This window comes from Rhinichthys klamathensis, unplaced genomic scaffold (genome assembly GCF_029890125.1).
Source record: "Rhinichthys klamathensis goyatoka isolate OS25496 unplaced genomic scaffold, OSU_Roscu_1.1 h1tg000082l_1, whole genome shotgun sequence".
Classification (NCBI taxonomy): Eukaryota; Metazoa; Chordata; class Actinopteri; order Cypriniformes; family Leuciscidae; genus Rhinichthys; species Rhinichthys klamathensis.
The window spans coordinates 1,252,663-1,278,242 of NW_026606624.1; the positions used below are offsets into that span (position 1 = coordinate 1,252,663).

Here is a 25,580-nt window from a genome sequence, read left to right on the forward strand (position 1 = left end):
CAAATGACTCACGCAGTGCAGCATCAGCAGTCTTTGCGGTTTCTGGCAAGTTCTAGAGTTGATGGAGAGTGTGAGTGGAGATAATGTCGTGCAGCTGAGATGATGAGGGTGAGAAACCAAAATGTGCAAAAGGTTTAGCCTGTATGTGAAGTTGAACACAAATGAATTGAAGCCATCCAGATGTACACAGCACCAGCGTGGTTAACTTATGTGCTTTGTAAATGCAAATAGCTTCATGTTCACCTTTGCATCATTTCAAATATCCTATAAAAAATGTCAAATGCATTCATTTTACTCTAGGGTGAGTAAATGGTGACAGAATTTCATTACTGGGTTAACCATTCCTTTAACACATCAGTCATTGTTTAAGAATGCACAAAATTGTATGTCGAGACACAATAAAACGCAATGCAAATACTTCTGAGCACATGATGAGCATTCTTTACCTTTCTAACATCTAAGCAGCTAAAGAGGATATTTAGCTGTAATGTGTTCTCTAGATGTCATCTGATATGCTGCTGTGAGTGGGGGCCATTCAAAAGTTGAACTTGAAACTCTCACAAGAACACGGAGAGGGGCCTGGGAACTGTGTTATTATAGGACCAGGGTGTATTCATTAGTGGGATCAGCTGTAAATAAGCAACCATTAATACACGGAGAAGGTATGGCTGCAATCCACTGCCCCATTGAAGATCATTGCTTTTTGGTGGGCTTTGTGATTGAGCCAAAGTGATCTGTTGGCAAAATAGGTCAATGTGTGAAAACATGTCATGAAGGAACCCTGTCCCCAAATCAATATGTGTCATTCTATTTATGGTAAAAGGGTCACAAGGAGGAGCTGTTATAGCTGGATGGGGAGGGAGCGACATCACCTTACGAGCCTCGGAGTCAGTTGGCACTTATTTTAGATGCATATGACTTCCAAATGTCTCTTCAAGCCTTTTTTCCACTGAGATCGAAAAATCTCCTGTCGCTTTTGATCGTGCCAAATTCCAGAGTGTCAAAGTCAACCATGTCCCATGCCGTTTTAGCCTGGATGCCAGCCGAACTTAGCCCCGCCCACAACATTTGAGGATGGGAAGTTCGGTCTGGACTTGATCCGTTGTGAAGCAAGTATGCCCGAACCAAAGCTGTTCAGACCAATCAAATTGTCAGGGCGGGCTTTATACGATGATGGACAGGTGATCAACCGCAACGTAATCATCCACGTCACCAAATAGCGCTTGAGTTGAATTCGTTTACAACAAAGAATGGCTGCCGCTGGAGAATTGAGATGTGTAGATTCAGCCATCGCGTCTGTTATAGAAGATGTAGATAGCGCATTCATTTTAAAAGAGGAACAGAGAACCGCGATCAAGGCATTTGTCGATCCAATTGAGTCCAGAGGCATTTTCTTTCCTGGTTCGGTTGAAACACTCCCCATAATCACAGCCCAATGGAGCAGTATCAGACTCACATTCTGACTAGAATCTGAGTATGACGACGTCAGGCTAATGCCGTTCAAGCCCAGTCAATGATTTATTATGCTCACTGTCGTTTTACTAATTACATCTAATTCTTGCTATTGATAGTCATGGATGATTGAGAGAAAAATTGCAGACATTTTCCAAAAGTATTATGTACACCTCTTCACTTCAAGCTAGGGCTGGTCGATAAAATGATAATGCTAATTATCGCGATATAATTTTTCGCGATAAAACGATAACAAGAGTTTGATAAATGTTCGATATCATGTTTATGCGCCAAACGCGGAACAAAACAGAGCTTACTAGAGCAGATGCGTTTACTTGCTGATCGATTAGTCTCGGTCACGTGACCATTAAACAGCGCTGTGAGATCCAGTGAGAAGCACTTGAATTCAGCGAAGAGCACAAATGCCTCTGTGATTTAAACTACTTTAAAGTAAGATGAAATGGCTCTGATATTGAAAGAAAGGAGAAACGCTGTGTGATACAGTCAGAAAGCTTTTCAATCTACAAATCGCCATTACTGTACTAACTGGACCACGGTATTGTGGCAGAAATGTGAGATATTCATATAGAATTTTATTATATTATTAATGCAGATATGTACTGTATGTATGTAATGGAAAATAATTACAGTATTTTTTTGTGATTAAGCTATAGCATTTGTGCATTTATACTAAACGTGACCTATTTAAGCTACTGTTTTTCATACAAATACCATAGAAACAATATAGTTACATTTTACCATGGTAGTGAGTTGCTATGTGAGTGGTTTTAACTGTGGTTATCATGATCTAAATGTATGCTACTATGGAAGACCAATGGTTAATTTGAATAAAATGCAAACAGTCAGATTATTTACATTTTACCATTTCAAAATTAAGTAATTCTTTTTACAGATGTTATGGTTTTTGTTAATAAACATAAATTTACATTCTGCATCCTAACTCAAGCAACTGCTGTCAACTCAAGCTACTGTCAAACGTGCATTTCTAAGAGACAAAACATTACTATTAATATTGCAGCCTGCACTGCAAACTGTGCTGAAGATACGTGCCATCAAAGTCAGGCAACACAAACCCGTTTCATGACTTGAAACAATATCACCCGTTAGCACATGCAGAAACCAAAAAAAATAATTATTATTATTATTATTATTTATTTTAAGGAAAAATGACTGGAAAAGTGTAAAGAATTCAAAAACGTGAGGTGTTTGTCATGTTTGACAATAAAGAGTACTTTAAAAACAATTAATGGTCTGGTTTCTACAACTTTCACTTATGAGCAAAAATCTGCCTTTAAACTTGAAAGAAAGAAATATTTGATAGATAGATAGATATCGATATTGACTGATATGAAAATTTGGCCATATAGCCCAGCCCTACTGCAAGATTATTCAAAGTTCTAAAGAAGACTACAACACATCAGCCAGTTTAAACAAGACCAGAATGGAGGGCACACAGCATGACTCTTTAATCACCAGGAGCTGTTCAATAATGCTAATGTGTTGTACGGGACCCAGCAAAGCCATTCATCATCATACAGCTCTATTAGACAGGACAGCAATACAAAGCCCAGTTTGCCCCCACTACAGGGCTGTTCCAGTAAACATTTAAAAATAAGCAAAGAACAGCATGTATGCAGATGAAAAGACACACATAAATTAAATAAATATATTATTAATTAAGACATTAATACTTCAATCCACTAAGGATCCATTAAATTGATTAATAGACATTTATAATGTTGCAAAAGATTTCTATTTCAAATAAATGCTGTTTTTTTTACTTTCTAGTCATGAAAGAATCCTGTAAGAATGCATCACGATAATAAGAAATGTTTCTTGAGGACCAAATCAATATATAAGAATTCTTTCTGAAGCATCATGTGCACTAAAGACTGAAGTAATAGCTGCTGAAAATTCAGTTTTGCCATCACATGAATAAACTACATTTCTAAAATATATATAGCCTATATAAAACAGTTATTTTATTTCAATCTCACCAACCCCAAACTTATATATATTCCGTCAGTGGCAGTCTGAGAAAGCAGTCTGTGTGCAGCAAGGCCTACTTCTCAGTACTGTGAAAAGAGCAATGTGGTCTTACAGGCATATTTGTCATTGTTGGTTAGCCTCGACTAAAGCTATGAGTTTTTTTTTTTTTTTTTTTTTTTTTTTATTTCCCTTTGGTTTCACCAAAAAGCTTTTACGACAGCCTTATTTTCATACTTAGCTTGCAAAATGCCAGAGGGACAAAGAGAGTCATTAATAACAGGCTCTAATCCATTCCTGCCGGTCCTCCGATCCTAAAGCCGGCCTACTCGTCTGAAGCAGGGCTGCCAGTTTGGTGAGCCACTGTGGTGCCACCACACAGTCTGCTGGCACCAGCTTGAGAAAAGTGAGCCGCCTTGAGAACTAGCACGTACAGGCGCCTCCTCGCCCTGCCCAAACCTCCCCACATACCACTACAGTGCCAGTAGCCTTGATTTGATAACACTGGACTAAAACAGACTATGAATAGTACGTATATGGTCATAAGCATGCATGGATACACAGTACAGTATCATACTGAATAGCTCACTTCCTGCAGTGGCTACAGTCATAAGATCTGGTCCACAATGTAGTTATACATTTACATAGAAAGAGACCATCTGAAAGTGACCAACCATATATATATATATATATATATATTACACAGATATATATGTATATGTATATATATATATATATATATATATATATATATATATATATATATATACATACATATATATACATACACAATGCTATTAAACAATTTAAAAAATTTAAAAACATAATTTTGAGTCCTAGTGGACTAATACAAAAATAATAATTTAAAACATATATATTTTCTTATACTTTCAGAAGCAATATCAATGAAAAGACTGTGGCTGTGCCTCTGAGGACTGAGACTAGAGATACAGAAACCAAAATGTTTCTATATTGGTGAACGAACATGTGTTCAACTTTCTCACTACAATCCACATTTATTTTAGAATGTATATTCCTTTGAATGAATCCAGGTTTCTTTGAAACTCAAAGTACAATATGTTTCATATTGCATCAACAGAATTATGGTCTTTCACAGTGGACTCGAGCGACGCGGTACCTGTTGGACGTTTTCAAGCCAGCATCACCATCATGTGGCCTCCTTATAGGATTCCTGTCCCATATTCTGCAGCTCTCCAAGCACCTCAGTATCCACAAGGCCACTATTCATAATTGGAGATCGTCCAGGCCTCACTTACCACCCCACATTCTATTCCATCATTAGAAACCGGGTATTATCGTATTAGTCTTGGAATGTTCCTTTTCATGAGAACAGAGTTGACCATCCTCTGTTCCACATGCAAGGAGATATAGCCTACTGTGTATTCAAATTCAGTCTGGTCGAAATATAAAAGATTTTAACGCTGAAGAAAAGCCAGCGAATCACTGAGTCATCGGTTTTCTCCATGATGTCCGGCACGTATGCTTTGAGTTGCCAAATGTACTAAGTCTGCAAGCAAGCCAAGAAATTCAATTCAGTGTGTGCCCAAAATCTGCGGAAAGATTGAAAATCCAAACATAAAAAAGAAAAGAAGCAGAGAGAAAAATATATTAATGATTAGCTGCATTTATTTATGTGCAGTGTGTTTGTTTTATCATTACTCTGGAAGGGAACTGAAAGAGGGATTACCTATTTAATTCTAGTTTACTAGGCACACAAGGCTATTCATTATGTACACTGCTGCAGAAGAATGCACTCCAGAGACATGCTGCATGGACCACACAGCTCTGCATTTCATTTGCTCTATACACAACACATGTATTCATTATTGTTTATTCTTTTTTGGCTCAAACATTAGCCTATTAGCGTCTCAAGTAAATCCGTCTGAAAGTATAGGACTGAAACAATGTTTTAAACTACAGTACACCACTTGAAAGGCCTTCTTAAGTGCAAAACAGCAAAAATAACACAGCATGAGGCAAAGCTCGACGTCTATAATGGCGACAGAGTTTCTGTGATTAAACAAGTGCTCTTAAAGAGGACACTGTCTAAGTGTGCCAAATAAAACCACAGACAAGTGAGAAACAAATCATTGCTCAGGACGGGATGAATTTGGTGTCCGCAGAATGTTGAACTTGGCAAGAATTCGCTCAGAATGAGGCCTGTATTAGTTGCTGTATATTTACTTTAGCCCTTCTAAAATGGAGTCCAAAGAAGACTCACTTCATATTTAGATTTATATATCTTCAAGCAAACAGCAGGTGAGTATGTGATGGTATCCTCTAGATGAACTCCATTTCCTAAACAAAAATTTAGCACAGCGGTGGTGAGAAGATATCCATCTCCCAGCGTGAGGCTCTAGATGTTCACAGAGTCTAAGAATAGCTCATTAGATTGTGTAATTTGCATTGCAGTGCGTGGGACAATCAAAATGTTTCATTCTTAGGCTTGTATAAATGGGCTGGAATTTGAACAGCAATTGGTTATAAAATTATTTATCATCAACTTCAAACGCGCTACAATTGTGCTTGCTTATGACACTGAAGACATCATATACATCAAACCTGGCACAATTTAAATATGCACAAAAGGAGTTATCAGAATGTCAAAGCAACTAAAATGTATGATGATCACTGACAGTCAAGCTCAATTGCAATATAAATTAATGTGTAAAAAAAAACCTTAAAAAAAAACCTTTAAAAAAAAAACCATAAGAAAACATGCAGTTCAGCATAGACAAATCCCAAACCTAGACTGTCTTAATTTTGATTGCTTGGATGAATCATGCAGTGTTATCAAACAAAGCTCTGTAGAGGTGCTGGCTCGTCAAACAAACAATCCCAACAATATGAATTCTACTACTGACAAACATTTGTTTCTCTATTATCATTCATGCTATTTGGCAGCAACAGTTCAGCTCTATTCAACTCAAAGTCAACTAACACTGTTCATAGCATGCTTTTATTTTTCAAATGTTGGCCTTTTACTTTTTGATCCCTTGCTCCCTAAGCTTTTACACTGCACGTTAGGCAACAAAATATTGAAGGGTTAGGAAAATAGCTCTTTGGAGACCTGCATTGTCTGAAGAGCTAACAGCTGATATTAGCACAGTACGTCAGCCCAACTGTGAGGCATCCATTACCGATGATCCATTCAAGGGGTGAACACATGCTCTTATCTTCTGCCCTTCACCCACTTTCTTGTTTAATCTTTAATCACCATGAGAGAGGGGACGGGAGACATCATGTAGGGAGACCTTTTGTCAGCAACGGTTTCTTATTTTAGAATACATTACTACTCTGCAAATCTATCCCCATGAAGGAAAGAAGCACTCCTTGAAAGACACGTGGCTTTAAGCACAACTGTAAGTATCAAGCACTGTTGTGAGAATCGCCCAATGACAAATCGTATTTCACCAGAGAAAAAAATCTAATAAAAATAAATGTATTTAAAAATATATATATATATTTTTAAATAACAATGAAAGAATGCAACCTTTTAAAGTTCTCTTGAGCCACATGTGGAGCGCATCAAACTGAAGTAAAACCTTAGAGAACCTAGTGTAACAAGATCGCCTAATTGATCTTTGTAAGGTCATATGACGGATCAGGAAACAACACACTTTGTACCCTTTATCCTTCAGAGCATAGCTGGGGGTCAACAGAGTGCGAACAACTGGAATCCTGCAGCAAAGACAGTCGCAGCGTGACACAGATTGCAGCCCTAGACTCACATCGGCATGAGAGCCATCTATCAAAATCTCCAGAAAAAGGCTTGAAGTGTAACAAATTCCTAACCCTGCACTAACCTCAAATGTCACTCAAGGTTAAAGAATTGCAATTCATATTGGCTTGCATGTCAATTGAATTCATCCATCACCAGTTGCTGTCATAGCGGCACAACAGCTGTACTGCTATATGATCCTGATTTCTTCCCCAGAATCGAATGGTATTTGTGACAAAACATGCCCCGCTTTCTGTAACCCCTTGTTCGTTATTTGCCAGCGGTTAGCACAGACTTGTAGCTCTTCAGAAGACACATGCCCTGTTTCTTTTCTTTCAACCCGTGACGAACTGATACTGCATCCTGTCTAGGCCTTTCAGTGGTCAGAGCATGAATCAAAACAGATGAAAGAGATCTCTGGCTTTTGTGAAAGGTCCCATGTATGATTAGAAAAAAAACATCCACATTCTGGCTTCTAAAGGAGATCAAGCCCCTAACCTCTTTTCCACCTTGGCATAGTTGTGCTAGAAGAAACCGTTCCATCAGCATAGACCTCCTAACCCTTCGATTTTCATCTCTGAAAACTCATAAGGTGTCCTGAAAGAAAGACAGGCGTGAGAAATCCCTCAAATGATCAGAGATGCCACAGAATAGTGATTACAGCCTCTGAGGATCATGGGACTCCAACAACGAGAATCCCAGTGGACATGTGAACTAATGACTGGCTGCTCGGAGATGCATGTGGAACAAGTTAACACATCATGCTCCCTGAGCTCTGGGCCGTTCCCAGTCGTTTCAGTTTGGCGTTATCACTTACAAGGGAGTGATGAATGTGCTGAGAGAAAAATGATGAGTGTTCCTCAAAGGAGTAAGTGTGGGTGGGTGAGTGGGGAGATATCTTTAGCTTTCAGAAAAGTTACATTTATTCTGCTTCAGAAGAAAGAAAGAAAAAAGAAAAAGAAAAAGAAAGACGAGCAGGAAAGAAAAAACACCTGGAAGAGCTGAAATCTCCATTATGGCTAGTCAACATGAAATAAAAGTGGATCACTACTCCCCTGGGTCTCGGTAGGTGGGTAGACAGCTCCTATGGTACTTGTGATCCTAATCCTTGGCTAGCGTAGAGGAATCTTTATTTTCTGGCCATGCAAGCGACGAGTCTAAGGACTCGACTTGTTGGCTTTACCGTGTGTCTGCTGTCACCAAGAGCACTTTGAGTTCTTTGTCACACTCCCACTCCCAGTGTTGGGCTCTAGAGTGAACAACTCAGTATGAGAGGGTTTAATTTCACCGCTTAATGCTCTTTACTTTCCCAATTAGAGCCCAGACTGGAGGGTTGGCAAGAGCAGACTAGTTAGGAGCTAAGCCATAAAAGTGTGCCATGGGTCAGATGTGTATTGAAGCTGTCTGAAAATTGCTGCTAAAAAGGCTGCATTGTAGATACTCAATAGGTGAGGAATAAGGCTGAAAAGAAAGTCGAGAGGTTTGCATTACATTGCAGCCATGCTATTCTGAAATATATGTGTCCATCAGCAGTAGATAATGCAGAAAATTGCTTGATGAAGTGTTGAGGGGAGGCTGTGGACACAGCACTACAATGAACCATGAACATGGGATTATATGAATGCTTGTGACTGAATACTTTATTGAGACAGATTGAGCATTAGAGCTGTGTCTAATATTGATTTTCATCTATTGTTCAAACCTTCAGCACATTCATTGAATTATGGTTTAGATTTCATCTACAATTTCAAAAAGAGCTAGAAAAGCTCATTCAACAACCCAATGGGTCAAGCAATCACAACTGCAGCATTAAGTCTATATCCACGTTTGGCAAACTGTAAAAAAAGAAAAGAAAAAAAAAGTGCAAATACTCAATTACACCAGAGACATATGCACCATAATCAACAGAACATTTTACAATAAAGTTCAACTTCTTTTGCAATACTTTTACAGCATTTACTAATCATGGTTAGTGTTCATTTCTTTATGTACTAATAAATATTAACATTGCAAGTGGTATAAATGAAAAAGTATAGTATATATATATATATATATATATATACTGTTTATATATATATATATATATATATATATATATATATATAATCTGTATTCTTAAAATAAACTTTAATTTCAAAACTTCATTTCTTAATTTCAAGGAACAAAATCCTCCTACCTGCAAAGCCCTTCGTTTAAACATGGAGGGCTGAAAGATGATGATGGGACAATTGTTTGTTTAGCTTCATGAACCCCTGGGATTTCAGGTTGACCATAAGCATTGCAGTGCCCCATGTTTGCTGTTAGCCAATTAGAGCTATCATTAAAGGCAGATGCTCCATGGGAAATAAAGGCAGTCAAAGTGGTGCCTGTGGATCATGATGACTTCTTCGCTAAAGCCTTGTCAATGTGGAAGGTAGCCAGCACCAGGAATCCAGAGGGACACACTGTCCTTTACTCCTTTCCTCAACCTCTATATCATCAGGATATGGTTTGTCTTCAGCCTTTTTTATTTTACGGCATTGAGAATTACTGTAAGATTACATCAAACCTCAGCCTTAATCGTCTGTCTATGAATGTCCCACCACTCCACTGTCTCCTACTAATTCAAGCCCAAAACTGTGGTGGGAAACAAAAGTTAGGATGCAAATTATTCATAGCATTATTATTTACGTTTTGTCCTCCTCAAGTGTCGTCTGTTGTAGCATTTTAATATCAACATCTTTGAGAGATTACCCATTTATAATGTCTAAAATTTAGATGCCATAAATGAAACACTTGTGTAGAAAGACACATATTTCTCCATATGGGAAACTGCTGTATCTATCGTTGCAGAGCCATAAATAAACTCTTGTGGATCTGGATCACACAACCACATTCCTGAAGAACAGACGAGTAATGCTTACCACTGTAAAACCTGCTCGCTCTCTTTCATCAGACTCAAGTTCATGAGAACTTCTCAACAGGTGGAAGGTCTGCACTCAATCAGCTTTGCCAAAGCAAGCACTTTGTCTTTCATCGACAATGCTATGTAGCTTAAAATACCTCCACCAAGAAGTCCCCCAGTGCCGTTGCATTTGTTTGTGTTCATTTTATGTTCTTGCCTAATGGGTATTAGTCGAAGTAGACTGCAAAAAATACTACTTTCAATTAGCATTTTTGTCTTTTTTTTCCCAGTTTTCCAGGTACATTTTTTAACTACTGAAAAAGGTGTGACTGCAGTAGGACAAAAATACATTTATATTAAAGATATTCTCTGAAATCAAGTCTTAATATCAGTATTAATATGCAGTGTTGCTTCTCAAGTGAATTTATTTTGTTTCAAGGTAATTCTTAGATATTTTAACAGGAAAACAAGTTAAAAAAACAACTACCGGTAATTAAAACTGTTTTGCAATGTACATTCAACACGCTCTCTACCGTTAGTTTTATATTCTCATAGTTTGCACTTCTAAACCTATGTTACATAGACTGTGTGATCAGATTACAATTTTTTTTTTTTATTAAAAAAAATAATATGAGCATTGATTGACCTAACCATGAACATGTCTCCTATTATGTCCTTCTGAGTATTCTGCTACCATTTCAAATGAACACATTCTGCGAACAAGACCCTGTGCATCTCCAGTGGGTCCACGTCTAACGCAGCTCTAAACGAAATCAGATCTGCCTTTATTAAAGGGCATTTCTGCTAAAGGAACCTGGCTTGCTTCATTAACTTACAGCGTCTCCCTGGGAGGAAATTTAATATTGTTAGTAAAACGATCTCAATTTTCTGACAAGAAGCCAATGCCATCACAAGCATAAATAAATTGGTATGTTGTCAATATTTTGACAGCCGTCATGACGAAGAATCATTATCTGTTGAAAGTGATGGAGAAGACTTAATTGAAACATGCATAATTACGCGCTTGTTTGTAGTGAGGTGTCTGCATAAAGTGTTAGTGGAGTTGTGAAAGTTGCTGTGAGACAGATCTTTCATCTGCAGATCTTATGACCTCTTGGAACCAAGAACGTAAGCGGATACCACGGCATCCCGGCGAAAACATCTTTCACAAATCAATTCATTACGCCCAACTCTCAGCAGTTAAAAGCCCTTCTTTCTTGCATCAACCCATCCCCCGACCACTGACCACAGTCCTGACATTGTCTCACGCAGCGGTATCAGCTTTCCCCTGCCAGAGAGATAAATGGCTCAATGAATTGAAGGCAGACCTCGATCAAAACCGCTTATGTATAATACAGACAACCACCATCAATAAACTATTTTCATAATAAATCTATCTACTTATCTACCCACCTATCTACCCATCTATCTATCTATCTGAGCTGTGATGATATATCTGTCTGTCTAATTCAGTAACATTTTACAATAAGGTTTAACTTTGCAAGTTTGCATGCAATACTTTTACAATTTATTAATAATGGTTAATGATCATTTCTATATGCACTAATAAATTATAAGATTTACTGCTATAAATTCTTAATATGTATAATATTTAAAAAAATAAATAAACGCATATAAAAAAATATCCACCCATCCATTCAACCATCCTAAAGTTGACAGTTGTGTTTAGAAAATAATTAGCTCTATTCCTTTCAAATGTATCTAGCCATTTTCACAGCCTCAAAACACATCTAGGCAGTGCTAATCATCAAACGCTCCGTCGTAGTTTTCTCTAGCCTTAAGAGTGCTGATCCAAGGTCAGTTCTAGCGCCTCATTAACATTTAGCTCATGGGATTAGAGAAATTTTATGACATTAGCAGCACTCTCTAACTTGCAATCAGGCCCTGCATGCTGTCGAAAAATATTATGAAATATTCCTCAATGAATTAATATTCACTAATGCTTTATGAATATAAGCTAAATGCTCAGTGATTAGGATCATTATTCTCTCTGTTAGGAGTAACAGTCTTTCAGCAAAACACTGACAGTGTGATGTGAAAGGCTTTAACAAGTACCTTTTTATAGCGTGTTTGATTTGACTTTGAGCCTCTCCATTTGTCTTTCACAATTGTATGGTTTTTAAACCCAGGTGTTTATAGAGATACCTCAATTCCAAGCAGACTTTTGAAATATTAAAATCCATAGCATGCAGTTAAGTACATGAAGATCAAAAACAACCAAATGTGTATAATTATGTCAGCTCTTCAATTTAAAGTAGACTGCTAGATGATTTATCGGCAGGTGCTCCTGTGCAAGGATTGTGACCGTACTCATTAACTGTCATTGAATGCATATCGGCAGAGCGCCGCCCTGCTAGTGCCTGCAATGAGCGGCTATCATCACAGCTCATCCTGGACTAGACGGGGAGCCGGGGTGGTAATTACAGCCAGGCTCATGAAGAGGCTGAGCGAGTATGTGTGTGTCTGTCTGTGTGAGTGGGTGCGAGAGGGAGGGAGGTAGGGGGGGGGGTCTGAAACACAGGTGGGCGTTTTATTGTGTCGTCTGTGTCAGCATGGAGCCTGTCTGAAGGCTGTCGTTGCCGTGGGAACAGGGCCCGCCGTCGGGCGAAACGAGAGCTCCCACTGTAGTGCGAGTTGAATTACAGGTGAGGTAGGCTGAAGGAGAGGAGCACTGGGGTTTGGATAAGAAACGATCAATACGCTCACACGCTGTGAAAGGGCCAGCTTACATTGATGCTGCACAGGGATACTGTGAAAGGGAAAAAAACAGCCACACTACCCACATCAACATGTTTGAGTTGCCTGGGATATCACAGTGAAACCACAACATCAACAGCGGGCCATTTCTAGAGCTTCAGCTTGGTAGGAAACACGTGCTGTAGCTTGTAGGTCATTTACAAAAAAAATGTACAATACAAACATCTAAAAATCCTTAAAATATGATTAATTTAACAAAGCAAAATTGTTCCGATTAAAAGGCCCAGTCACACCAAGAACGATAATTATAAAGATGACTATAACGATTACTATGTTAGCATTCACACCAACACACAATTTCGTTTTGTTTATTAAGCAAGGGCTGTTGTTATGTTGTCTGCCTCTTTAAAACGGATGGATTCTGATTGGCTGTCAATGTTTTCATCATTCATCAGCTGGAAAACATACTTGTGAAAATGAATCCAACAATATTGTTATAGTTGTGGTGTGCTATTCTTTTACATTTAGAACTATTTTTAAAACTATATCTTTATCATTATAGATATCGTCCTTGGTGTGAGACTTCTTTTCACAGAATATATCTTAAATTATAAAATTCTAATAATTGCAATTATTTGAATTATTTATAATATAATATAATGTATATATTTATATAAAAATTCAAATGTTGCCATTTTTTTCTTATAGCATTTGCTACGGCATAAAGCCAATATTTTGTTAATTACGCTTAAAACAAAACAAAAATTTTGCCAATGGGGTGTTGCCAAAATATACTCTCTGAGAACAAGCCTTAAAATATACTGGAATTTTGTTTTAAGAAAATGTATAATGTTTTAAGGATGCATGTTTTTGCAGCATAATGAGACTACAAGAAAAAATAGCTGAAAAGACGACAGATAACCAGAACACACAGACAAGCAAACAAATACTTTTCTGCTTTTTAGGGTCAGTAGCAGCTGTGACCAAAAAATGAAAAGAGTTTTGTGCAACATGACAAGACCATTACACATTAGCAGAAAATCATGCTTACCTCTGCAAACAGTTCCATTCTCCACAGCCTCGTGCCCTGCTTTACACATACATCGGCCAATAGGGACCATCCACTCTCCATCTCCATTACAGTACAGTTTAATGGGAACGTCGACCTCCTCGGCATTAGGGACGCACACTCCCCTCGCCGCCACCAGTGAGGTGCTCTCTGCTCCCGAAAGCGTCTCCTGAAATATCGCTCCGTTGCGGATGGTGCGAGGGCACTTCCGGTAGAACACTCGCACGGCGATAAGCGACATGCACCCGCCGTAGTCCTGGAAGGCTAGGTAGAAACCGTTACGGGAGACGGGGCCGAAACTGCGAACCTCTGTGTTAATCTTCATCACGCGTCCGCCCAGGTCTACTTGCGAGAAGCTCTCATCGGCCGCAATGGTATCCACCTTGATCCAAGGGTTTTCCATCCATGGGGGAAAGACTTTGGTGGCCGTGTCGGAGTCTGATTCATAGTAGTAGAGGTTGAAAGTTTCCTTGCAGGAACCAGGGACTCTTGGGATGCTGCTGCAGTCTCGTACTGAGAACTTCATCTCCACATGAATGCGTTGAGCACCTCTTCGGCGGATGTACTTGGTGCGCACCCAGTTATTTTGGTTGGCGACAAAGACATTACACACCTGATAGGTACGAATGGTGTTCATATTCTCATCGTAGCCACTCACTTCTTCCCACTACAAAGAAAATGAGAAAGCAAAGGTTTACAGATTTGATTTACATCCAAGTTTGTTTGTTTTTGCCTCTAGACAAGAAGAAATGGGAAGGGAATGGGAAAAATGCTTTATTTACTACCATGGTTACATTTTAGCCGTTTACATTTATTGGTATGAATTATTAAATATGTGCTGTGACAAAAATGCCAGGTTAAGAACCGGCTACAGGTAAAACAAATAGTCAATCCCTTCTCATAGATCTAGCTAGATTTAAACAATGATCTGACAGCAGAAACTATCATGTTATAGACACATTTGTATCTCTGCATCAAATATCTGGAGGGATTTACAAGCACCTGAACCATTTTCAGCAGCTTTCCCCATATGCACAGGCCAGATTACTGAGCACAGGAGGAATGAGGTGGGAAAGAGAGCAAAATTCTCCTGCTAGACTGGCAACAGGCCCTGGCACTAGGCATAGAGAGGACTGGCACTGGCTTGGGTTTCCTGTAGACCCCCACATTGCAGTGCCAAGCGATTCTGGTCTCTATTTATTTTTGTCTCTCTCACTCACACTCAATTTCTTGCACTGTATAAAAATATGTACTATTAATATAGCTCAGACGGAGACAAAAAGAAAAGGTGATACACTTTGATGTTTACACAATCATCTATTTTTTGCTCTGCTGCCTCTTTTCTGCCCTCAGGCAGCTTAAAAATGGAACCAGCATTAGCATTATTAAATTATTTCCCTCACAACGAGAAAACAACCGAGTATAGTTTAGTGAAATTAAACAAACATGCTGACTCAACAGCAAAACTAACAACAACAAAAAGGGAGTGTATTAAAGGGATAGTTTATACAAAAAAATCTCACTCATGGTATGGATTAAAAAAAAACTAAAAATAACTTATTTTCCAAAAAAGAAAAAGTCATACAGGTGACATGAAAGTGAGTAAATCATCTCAGAATTATTATTTTTTTGTAACCTATCCCTTTAATTAGAGACGAGACAAGAAAGAAAAAAGAAAAGAAAAGAGAATGAAACGAACAGAAACGAAAAGAAATGCAGAATATTTACCTTCAGTTGACCTACTGATCATTAGTGTAACATCTCACATAAACACATAAAAAAAAATCCATCCCGTTGAACATTACAAACCTAAGATAATCAAATTATACGGAAAGCATTTGATAGAGTGAAAGAGACTTTACAAGTAAAATTTACAAGTATATATTGCGCAGACTAAAGCATGAAGGGAACACGCACCAGGGATTTCACTGCTCGGCCTAAAGTGACTCCAGATGACTCCATTGTAGTTTTCAGCCAACTTGCCTGCAATCAAGCCACAGGCTTACAGCACTAAACAACTCAAATACCAGGCACAGAAGTCTTGACCTAGTCCAAGAGGGAAAGCCCTTTTCTTCACCTTAAAAAACATTTTCGCACCACAGCCTCAAAGCCCAGCAAGCGATCACCCAAACCCTCCCCAAATCACCCTCCCCTTGAGTGTTATACTCTTCACTTAACAGTTGACATAATTTCTCAAATTAGTTTGCTGCTTAACAAGGATTTTGACAGAGTTTTGACAGACTGGGGGAGAAAGTCAAGCCTGTCCAAGACCTCCATTCTATCAAATGATCTTGGACTAATTAAAACAGCATTCTTTCCTTGCAGCTTTTGTTCTTTATTCCCATGTCCCTGTTATTCGGCTGAGATGAACTGAAGTGATTCTGGATAGGATTGTGGTCATTACCACTTGCACTTCGTGTGTGTGTGTGTGTGTGTAAAATTAAGTTTTCCATCACTTCAGCTCAGTCCTTTCAAGCAACCAGATGTGTTTTGGGTCACTGGCAGCCATTGACCTTGCCACCTTTCTTAAGGATGACACATTCTTCCATGAACCAGAAAGGGGTGAGAATGAAGGGTAGTTAAACAAGAGAAGACAGGGTGTAGCATCCTCTTGTTTGTAGTCTGTCACTCTGACTAATCAAATTAGAAAGAATTTATATAAAACCAATGTTGCTAATGAGAGACTGAGTAAGCGCATACCACATGATGGTCCAAACAAACAGCCTTTAAATGGAAAGCCTCCCTTTGTGCTGTCTCGGCTTCCCTGCCACTCTTTCATCAGAGGCAAAGAGGAGAACCAAATGAGACATAATAAGAGCCAAGCGATCAAGCACTGAGTGTGAAATTAGAAGAAACATCTTAATTTCCATAGGTTTTCTCCTGGACTTTCAGTGGGAGTGTGGCTAAAGGGAGACCATGTTTTTTAAGAGGGATTCATTAAAAAAAAAATTTGGCAGGAGAAGTATGTAATATATAAGCAGTCTTTTTAACCTTTATTGTTAAAAAACTAAATACTAATGAATATTTTATATATTTTAACTATTAAACAAATAAACACAATTATTGATTTTAATAAGTTCAAATAAATAAAATTATTGATTAAAATTATTGATTTAATTAGTTAAAAAAATATTTTTTTTAATAATAAAAAATATTTTTTAAGTTATATTGTGTGTGCTGAAAAAATATTTTAAATACTACTCTATTTTTTAAAATAGTCAATAGTTATTAAATGTGAAATATAAACTACTGCTTCCTCCTGAATCTATGGGTATATACCGCTCTCACAAGTGTTAAGACCCACAAGAAGAGTCTGGCTGCCCTCTGGTTAAGAGGTCAGAGTCTTACATAGGGGGGAACTTCAGCAGTGGTGCATCACTGGCTTGTGTTCCTATACTGGCACCCACATATAAAAGTATGCCGCCATTAGGTCTAAGGGCTCGAGCTATGCTTTGAGGGTCACAAGCAAATATAAGAAGGACCATTACAGAGACTGCTAGGGCAGAACCCAGAGATTCAGTCCACTGAATGAGAACACAACCTGGTATTTATTGGCCCCACATGCTCCTGATCTGCAGTCTTTAAATCATGACAAGACATAGCTACTAACTGTATTCTGTGTTCTTCTCTTAATCTACTGTCCTATAATAGTTCAACTAGACATTGCAGGCTGCGTTATATTAAGCAAAGCATCACACTATATATCATAGTTAAGGTTAAGGATTTGAATATTCAAAGATATCGATCATAAGACCTTAAAATGTTGTATTCACAAAGTGAATTTGCTTTTCTGGTAAAAATGACAGTTATACTGTACAAAATAATAGGAATTAAATTTGACTTTAAAGTGCGTTCTCAATTTAATTCTGAATGGTGCACAAACCTATACTAAATAATAAACAGTGACATACATTATCCCATAACATTTGTGCTAAACCTGCTAAAAAACTTTCAGAACACTAACAACATCACAACATCCAGATAAGAACCAACAGCATGAGCATTTATTAAATTAAAAACAGTTCTGTCTTGCTGTTTTTGGATGCAAAAATGTGTCCTCAGTGAACATCCTTAATAATGATGATAATACTTTGGCAAACAGAATGTTTTAGCTATATGACCAATCTTGTGTAAACAGTGTCTTCGGCATAGAAAAGTATCTCATTTCAATAAATCGTGCACAAAAAAAACTGGAAGTCACAATTGAACTGAATTAAACTTGTAACTTGGACTGGGAAAAGGATCTCTGTGATAAATGGCACACTGTTCTTGTGGACAGAAATTTAGAAACGATAACTCCCCTGCCACCCAAGACGAAGGAAAGTTCACAGCCGAGCTGAGATCTATAAGTCTCCCAGACAGAGGCTCTCCCGGCTAGAGCGGAGCCGCACGCTTGTGCTGAATTATGAAAAAGGCTCGCTCCAGGGGCTGCAGATGTTGGCCGTGATCAAACTTTTGTGTTATATTAATTGTTCCACTATGACACGGCTCTGAACTTTTATGTGGACTTCTGCATCTTTTACAAATAAACTGTCAGAACCTTATGAAGTTTACATGAAGCCAGCAATTAAAGCTCTCCCAGGGCTGTCATTTGTATTCAAGCATTTGTCGAGCGGTGCAGATGAGTCCTGTGAAATATGCTGACTCCACATCTCAATGCAAAGCGCTCTTTGGACTCAAAGAAACACATCGTAAATCTGCATAAATAAATCCTTCACGCAGAGGGACGAAAGGGAGCATGTATGACAGCTCCTGAGGGAAAGTTTCCCAATTTGCAGTTGTGGGAAATCTGACAGATAGAGTCACATTGAGACATTTGTCCTGAGGGGACGTGTGGGACAAATGACATCCGGATATTTCAGCTGAAGTGCAGTGGGATTACAACCCTAAGCGAGATACTGAACTCACCACCATTAGAAAGATTGACAGAGGGACAGAAAGTGATTGAAAAAAATGAGGCGACCTACAAACTGAGCCGTCTTTGGCAGTCAGCTTCAATTACCTCCATCTACTGGTAATGCACAACATCTGAAGTAAGACAAACAAGCTTCCTATTGCTTCTTTAACCCTTGTGTCTATCTATATCCATGTGGATCATGTTTACATAACTCATACGAATCAAGGACATGACAAAAGAGTTTTGCTGGCGAAGGGCGGCTTGTTTCAATCTTGACGTGACCACACATGATTCCCTGATGGTGGAACCCCAAAATAATACAATAGTTTTAGACCGATCCACATTAGAACTGATTTCAGGACATTTCTTGAACCAAATTATTTAAGGTGGTTCTTATAGGTTTGTGTTGGTTGAAACATCTGTTTCTTGATGACTTAATCTAGCTCATGTCATGCCAATCAGAAATTCTGAAACTACATGCTTTTTTAAACACCCCATTGACTTTCATTGTATGGAGAAGAAGTTTTTTTTTCTAAATATCTGTCGTCTTTCACAAAAGAAAATCATACAGGGTTGAAATGATGAGGGTAAGTAAATGATGACAATATTTCCATTTTCAGGTGAAATATCCCTTTAACAGAGGACATTTGTGAGCATGTTCCCTTTCATTTCATTGTTCATCATTCCTCGCAAAACAGACAGAAGCAGTTCATGAGCATGCAAATAAAGTCACAGATGATTAATGACAGTGTTAGATCTGGACCTTGAGGCAGTCAAGTGAGGGCCACACTATCACACTGATTAGTTACACGAATGTACTAGCTTATTTTCATGTTCTGCATCAGTAAGCAATGAGTCTAGATGCATGACCAAAACTGGGTTTGAACATGTTGGCATTTACACACATTTGTAATGTCTCCTGCAACGCTGTTCTCTAACTAAGCTGGTAATGACTTAATTTACAGCCTCATGAGGATGTGTACACAGACTGCACACACCATTGCTGTTATAAATTAAAAATAAGTCATCCTTAAATAAAATGTTTACATTACATAAAATGCTCCCAGAGAGGCATAAGAGAAAATGGTCTTTTTACGCAATAAAACAACCATTTATAAAGTGCCCTTGAAAAAGCTGGAAAAAAAAACGTTAAGCTTTTTGTTGATTTAAATTGTGAGGTTAACAGAATGAATCAAGAGGTTCACATATGCTGCTTGCTTACTGAAAATGCTCTCCAACTTGACATTTTCTCTACCACTTACTTTGTTTGTTTTTAGAGTGAACACAGTGTTATCGTAAAGAAAGTGTCTGATTCTGTGTAGCTGCTCAAATCAGGGGTTGCATGCCACTTTACAGTTAGACAGCCAAAAATCTAACAGACCAAATTTAAAGCCAGCAAATTCCACCTTTGATTTCCAAAAAGTCTTTAAATTATTAAAAGACATATGAAATTATAACATACGATTTTAAAAAGCTGATGTGCAGTTCCAAACACGTAACTATACAGAGACATGTGGAGTAATAACTACAGTCAAAAATAATAACAGAAAGCATGTGCTGTTGTATGAAGTATGTGCTCCTCACACCTGGCTGTGATAAAGGGTTACCATAAATCTTTCTTTAATGTAGGTGTTAACTTCCATAATTACACTGTTCAATACAGTATTCCACCTGCACAAACCATCAAGGGGTTTAGAATAAATGCAGGACACAAATGTGAATGAATGAATGAAAGAATGAATGAGTGAATGAACAAACCACATCTGGATTTTTTCTTCTTGACAGTTCGGCAACAGGGGTTTGTTTTGCAAAGCTATTCAGTGGCATGTAGGCCAACTGTTGATGGAGTGCTCTATATTTTGACTGACACTGATACTTTAGTTAAGCCCACAAGGCTCTGCAGGGGTGTAAGACAATAACTTAAAGCCTTTCTCTCTCTAAGGTTTACAGAATCCCACCTGTTTAGTGCTGCTGCGGGGAACCGCCATGCCCTGACTTAAGTCAAAGTGTCCAATGCCTTGGTAGAGACTATTCTCTATATCTTGTTTCTTTTAAGAAAATGTATATGCTCTTTGAAAATATGTGGTGTCAGACAGCAGAATAACCAAAAAATGAATCTGAGGGAAAGTTGGAACAATCACTAGCATTCCTTGCTGAAGAATCTATTTCCTCTGAGACGCTGGGGCCATTTTGGATATCTATTCTATAATTGCTGAATGTGTCAGAACAGCAAATAAGTTTTGCATCTGAACCAGGCGAGATTTAATTTCACACTTTATATCACGACATTCCCTCCGTCTGTGTAGCTATTAGCTGTGGTATTGAAATGTTTTGTTAATTCTTCGGAGTTGTAAAAATGAAAAAGATGTGATGACACAAAGCATGTGTAATTCCGTTTCTTTTGTTACAGAGGAAAAGGAGAGGTGAATCTTATTCGGTGCAGATTGAATCCAGAGCCTCAGACCCGAAGACACCAGACCTCTTTGTTCTTTTATATTGATTGCTCTAATCAGTACAGGGGGGAAAAAAGCTGCGTGCCCTCAGGTTCGAAGAGAAGATGGTGAGCAAAATGATTTCTAAAGAACTTTGAAGTTGCTCAAGCCACATTGTCAGCCTTCTATCTTCTTTTCTTCCTCCATTTTTTAGTCTTTCTGTCTCTCTCAGTCTTCCATTTTTATTTTACTGCTTCCAGACGCATGGAATGCTATAATTTAAACCATCCCCCCAAACAGACACAGAAGCATAAATAATTGAATAAAATAGGGAGTGGTTTTTTAGAAATACACCAGCAAATTACTCAGGAATATATTTTTCTTCCCCCGATCTGTTCGGAAGAACATAGATCTTGGTGTGGGGGAGGAGACGATTAATTACTCCCTGACCAGTGGGTGCTGAGCAGGCATGAGCCCACATGAATGAAACCTAGTCTTTGTGGCAATATATGGTAAGGATTCACATACAGTTTCTGTCATAATCATCAGAGTAGTAGGATTAATTGATCATTTCATGTAACCTCAGTAAACGGTGAATTATATAAAAAAAAAATCTGTTAATATAGACACATTAAGAGAACTTACACTATTGTCACTTGTCCCCGACACCGGATATACTGTCCAGCCAAGCTCTGCGGTCGCTGTGGTGGAATCCATCAACATTTCTGTGGAAGTAGGAGGAAACATAAAAAGGTTAGGCTACACATCCAGGTCATGCTTTGTACAATGTTCAATGTCTGTGAGTTCATATACAGATATCACCCACAGCATCTAGCAATCTATCATTTATCTTAAACAGAGTGAGGGAAATTGCTAATGTTGTCTCGACTCTCGAATAATTCCAAGAGGTTCCTAAATGACAAATAAACCCCGAAAAAAACAGACTCTGACGTTAACACCAAATATAGAGCTTAATCACTTTTTATCCCCAGTCTTTGCTTAAGGAAATGCTGGGGAAGAATAAAAACCTATGAATATTTCATATATTTCCATGCATTAACATCATTCTTTATCCAGACATTTATAGAGGCTTGTGATACCACTTAACCAACTGCTCCATAAAATACTATCAACACGTTTGACACGAATCAGCCTTAAATCTGTTTCGATATTACAGCTGTCTCCAGTAGTAAAGATGAAAAATGCTGTAAAATCAAAAAGTGGGCAGGAAACAGAGGGTTCTGCTTCCCTGCTGTGTGAACAGCACACTATCAGGCTCCACCACTGCAGAGGTTACATGGGTACAGGATGTAGGTAAGCAGTTGGACAACGATGAGATAACCACCAGAGACATTTTAATAACGACATGGCAGCATATTGATACTGAGACCGGCTAATATTTTACAGACCTTACAATGCCTTTGCAGGCAAATGTGCATAAATATCCAAAACATGCATATTGCATCGTTCTAGCCATAGCTAAATTTGTGTTCAGATTTACTTCTCTTATCACAGTACTAGGGATGTCACTAACGATTATTTTGGTAATCGAGTAATAGAGGGTTAAAACTTCATTTGGAAATCGTGATGAACAGTTCGCATATTTACAAAGTTATTGATGTATTCTACACATCGCGTTCCCAGATGAACGTTATAAGCAACTCAAACTCACAGCATATGCAGAGATTGAGTTTGAGATGCGCCACCACACATGTAAATGATAAAAGTTCATGTGGAGCAGCATTTACTGTGAACGGAGCTGCTCTGAGATGCACGTAAACTACACACATGTAAATAAAGTACATATATTAAACCCGCAGGGCATATATTTATTTAATTGAATCGCAGTCTTTTTCAGTAAATTGCAATCGAGGATTTTTTTACTCGAATTTAATCGAGGAATTAAGACAGTCCTTCACAGCACACAGTTTGGGTCACCATTTATATGTGTACAGAATTTGAAACCACTTGAAAAGACCATTTTCATGCCAAACAAAGCAAGTGAATTTTAATTTGGTTTGCTCATACTGCGTGATAATATGAAAGCTTATTTAAAATATATTGTAGTTGAGTTTTTCAAATATTGTAGTTGAGTTTTTCAAATATTGTGACTAAAATATGATTCTGCTGCCTCCTAATATTTTGGGGGATTAAAAAATTTGTAAACTGTGCTTGCCGTTGATGCTAAATCCCACATTTTAAAATATAAATCTAATAATGGTGACAGCAAAAGAAAAAAAAATTATAAATAAAAATCACTAAACAGGTGTAGAGCTGCCTCATCAATATTCAGCATGGATATAATGGCTTTTAAATCAGTTATCACTCAAAAAGCTCCATAAATAGCCCCTCTGCGTACATTTGCATCAAAAATGAATGTGTACATTCTTCTTCCTTGCATAAAACATTGATATTATACAGTTTGTATAGTGACAAGTATTTTATGCATACCTTCATAGTAAAGAAACTGCAGATTTGAGTGCCATTGAAAGGGGAAGAATTATAATCAGATGAAAGATGCCCATTTGGTTGAGTAGAAATCAATCTAATAACAATTACTTCAATTACTCCAGCTGTTCAACATCAGCTCAGACCTTCAAGTAACAAGATTAGCCAGCCTTTCACCCACTCATTCTGTGCTGAGACTGCTAGGTTGGAGAGAAAAAAATCTAGTAACTGGAGGCCAGTTACTCTACTTCTACTGATTAGTTGGTGTTAAAGAACATCTCAAGTAATTGGGGTCAAAGAGAACACATTTTGCCGTCTGGGGTCCTCAGAGGCACAGGGATGATAGTTCTCAGTTCAGATTGGCCTTCAGTCATCCCATGTGAATATTCCATGTTATCGCATTGATGGCTTAATTAATTTCCTCTAGTAATTAGAGTAAGACTAAGTTGTTAGACTTTTGAAGGGAAATAGAGGAAGTTTGTGTTTTATCACAGTCAAATGCAGCTGTTTTGACTTCCTTTTACAAGCATCAGAGTACAAAACGTCTTTCAGAGCCTCAGCTTGAGGCCAACTAATTACCAGTCTTAGCTATTGGAAATACTTATTTATTTACAGAATTTTCATTAATCTTGCATTAGGCTATTTGATCATTTTAAATGTGCTTTCGAACGCTGGTTGCAATTAAGACGGGCCTTTAAAACGACAGCGATTTTGAAGGAAAACAGTAAGTGTACTGTTTGGGGCTGTGCAGAGGAACGCAGCCTTTCGGGCATGTCTCTATACCTCAGATTCCCTCTGAATTATATTCCAGGAAAAACCAAAAGCATTCAATGAAAAAAACTACATGTGGGTCCAATTTATTTGAAAAAGGACATATTCCATCTCTAAGGCACACAAATTTAAGCTAAATTACATGATTATCACTAAGCCTAAAATTTATACTCAGACTCATGAAACTTACTCTGGATGTCCATTCATAGCAGTCTAAAATGAAGATCTGCTTTCAGTTGGTACACAGGGGTGAAATCAAAATGCAATTATAGGCCATAATAAACAATAGAATTGAAAAAGTGGCAAAGTGAATTTTCTAACCTCATGCCGAGTACTTGTGGGCATGTGGTCCTTTATAAAGCACCATGAGTGCATTGACTAGCGGTGAGGTAAACATTCTTTCCCTTTCATAAGCTCCTGTGCTTTATAAGCTAGGCCTACTGCTTTTTGCAGTCTGGAAGAGTGATGCACTGCCTGTCCTGTACCGTACGATGGATAACCCCCCAAACAGAGGCCTCATGCGTACGCAGAGCCAAGCTAGAGATTTACGACTCCCCGCAGTTATGGCCGTACCTCACTGCTACGACTTGCTTCCAGCTCTTCATCCTCTGTGACGAGGTAAACCAGAGGGGTCTCTCGGCTCCACAGGACTCTCTTATGGACTTTTTGAAGAGAGTAGTGGATGTGGCACCATGAGGATTGAATGTGTTTATGCTCACACCACGTCTGGAGGTGACAACACATTCCAACCAGGGCCTATGAATAAGCCTGAGTCATTGGAAGGTTCAGCACAGACACCATTTTAAGACCCAGGAGGACGCGTGAGTTTAAGCTTTTCAACAGGAATGATTTTTATGAATTTTCCCAATGTGAATATGTAATGGTAGGAGGAGCTTTCTGACCGCTTAGTAAAATACCTTCTCATAGTATAATGGAGTTCAAGACATCTTGCTTATGCTTTACACTCATATTACTAGCATTTTACCCGAGTTTGTGGTCCGAATTGAGTGTGATGAGATAAAAACAAAGTGTTTTGCGAAATGATTTACACAAAAACAGTGCAATCCTATTCATGAATAAATGACTCTTATAATCTGTTCTTTTAAGTAAACTAGAAACATACAGCACAACTAATACAGTCTGATTCATGAACAACTTAC

At 38.2% G+C, this 25,580-nt stretch overlaps 1 protein-coding gene across 2 annotated transcripts in view; it reads right to left on the reverse strand.

Annotated features, from left to right (window-relative positions):
* ephb2b (eph receptor B2b) overlaps positions 1–25,580 on the reverse strand; it is a 172,202-nt gene that overhangs the window by 62,663 nt on the left and 83,959 nt on the right. For both annotated transcript variants that reach the window (XM_056251376.1, XM_056251374.1), the window contains exons 2-3: positions 21,847–21,926; positions 13,855–14,539 (exon numbers count right to left, since the gene is read on the reverse strand). In XM_056251376.1, the coding sequence (XP_056107351.1) occupies positions 13,855–14,539; positions 21,847–21,924 (763 nt within the window). In that variant the 5' untranslated portion in view covers positions 21,925–21,926. The remainder of the gene's footprint in view (positions 1–13,854; positions 14,540–21,846; positions 21,927–25,580) is intronic.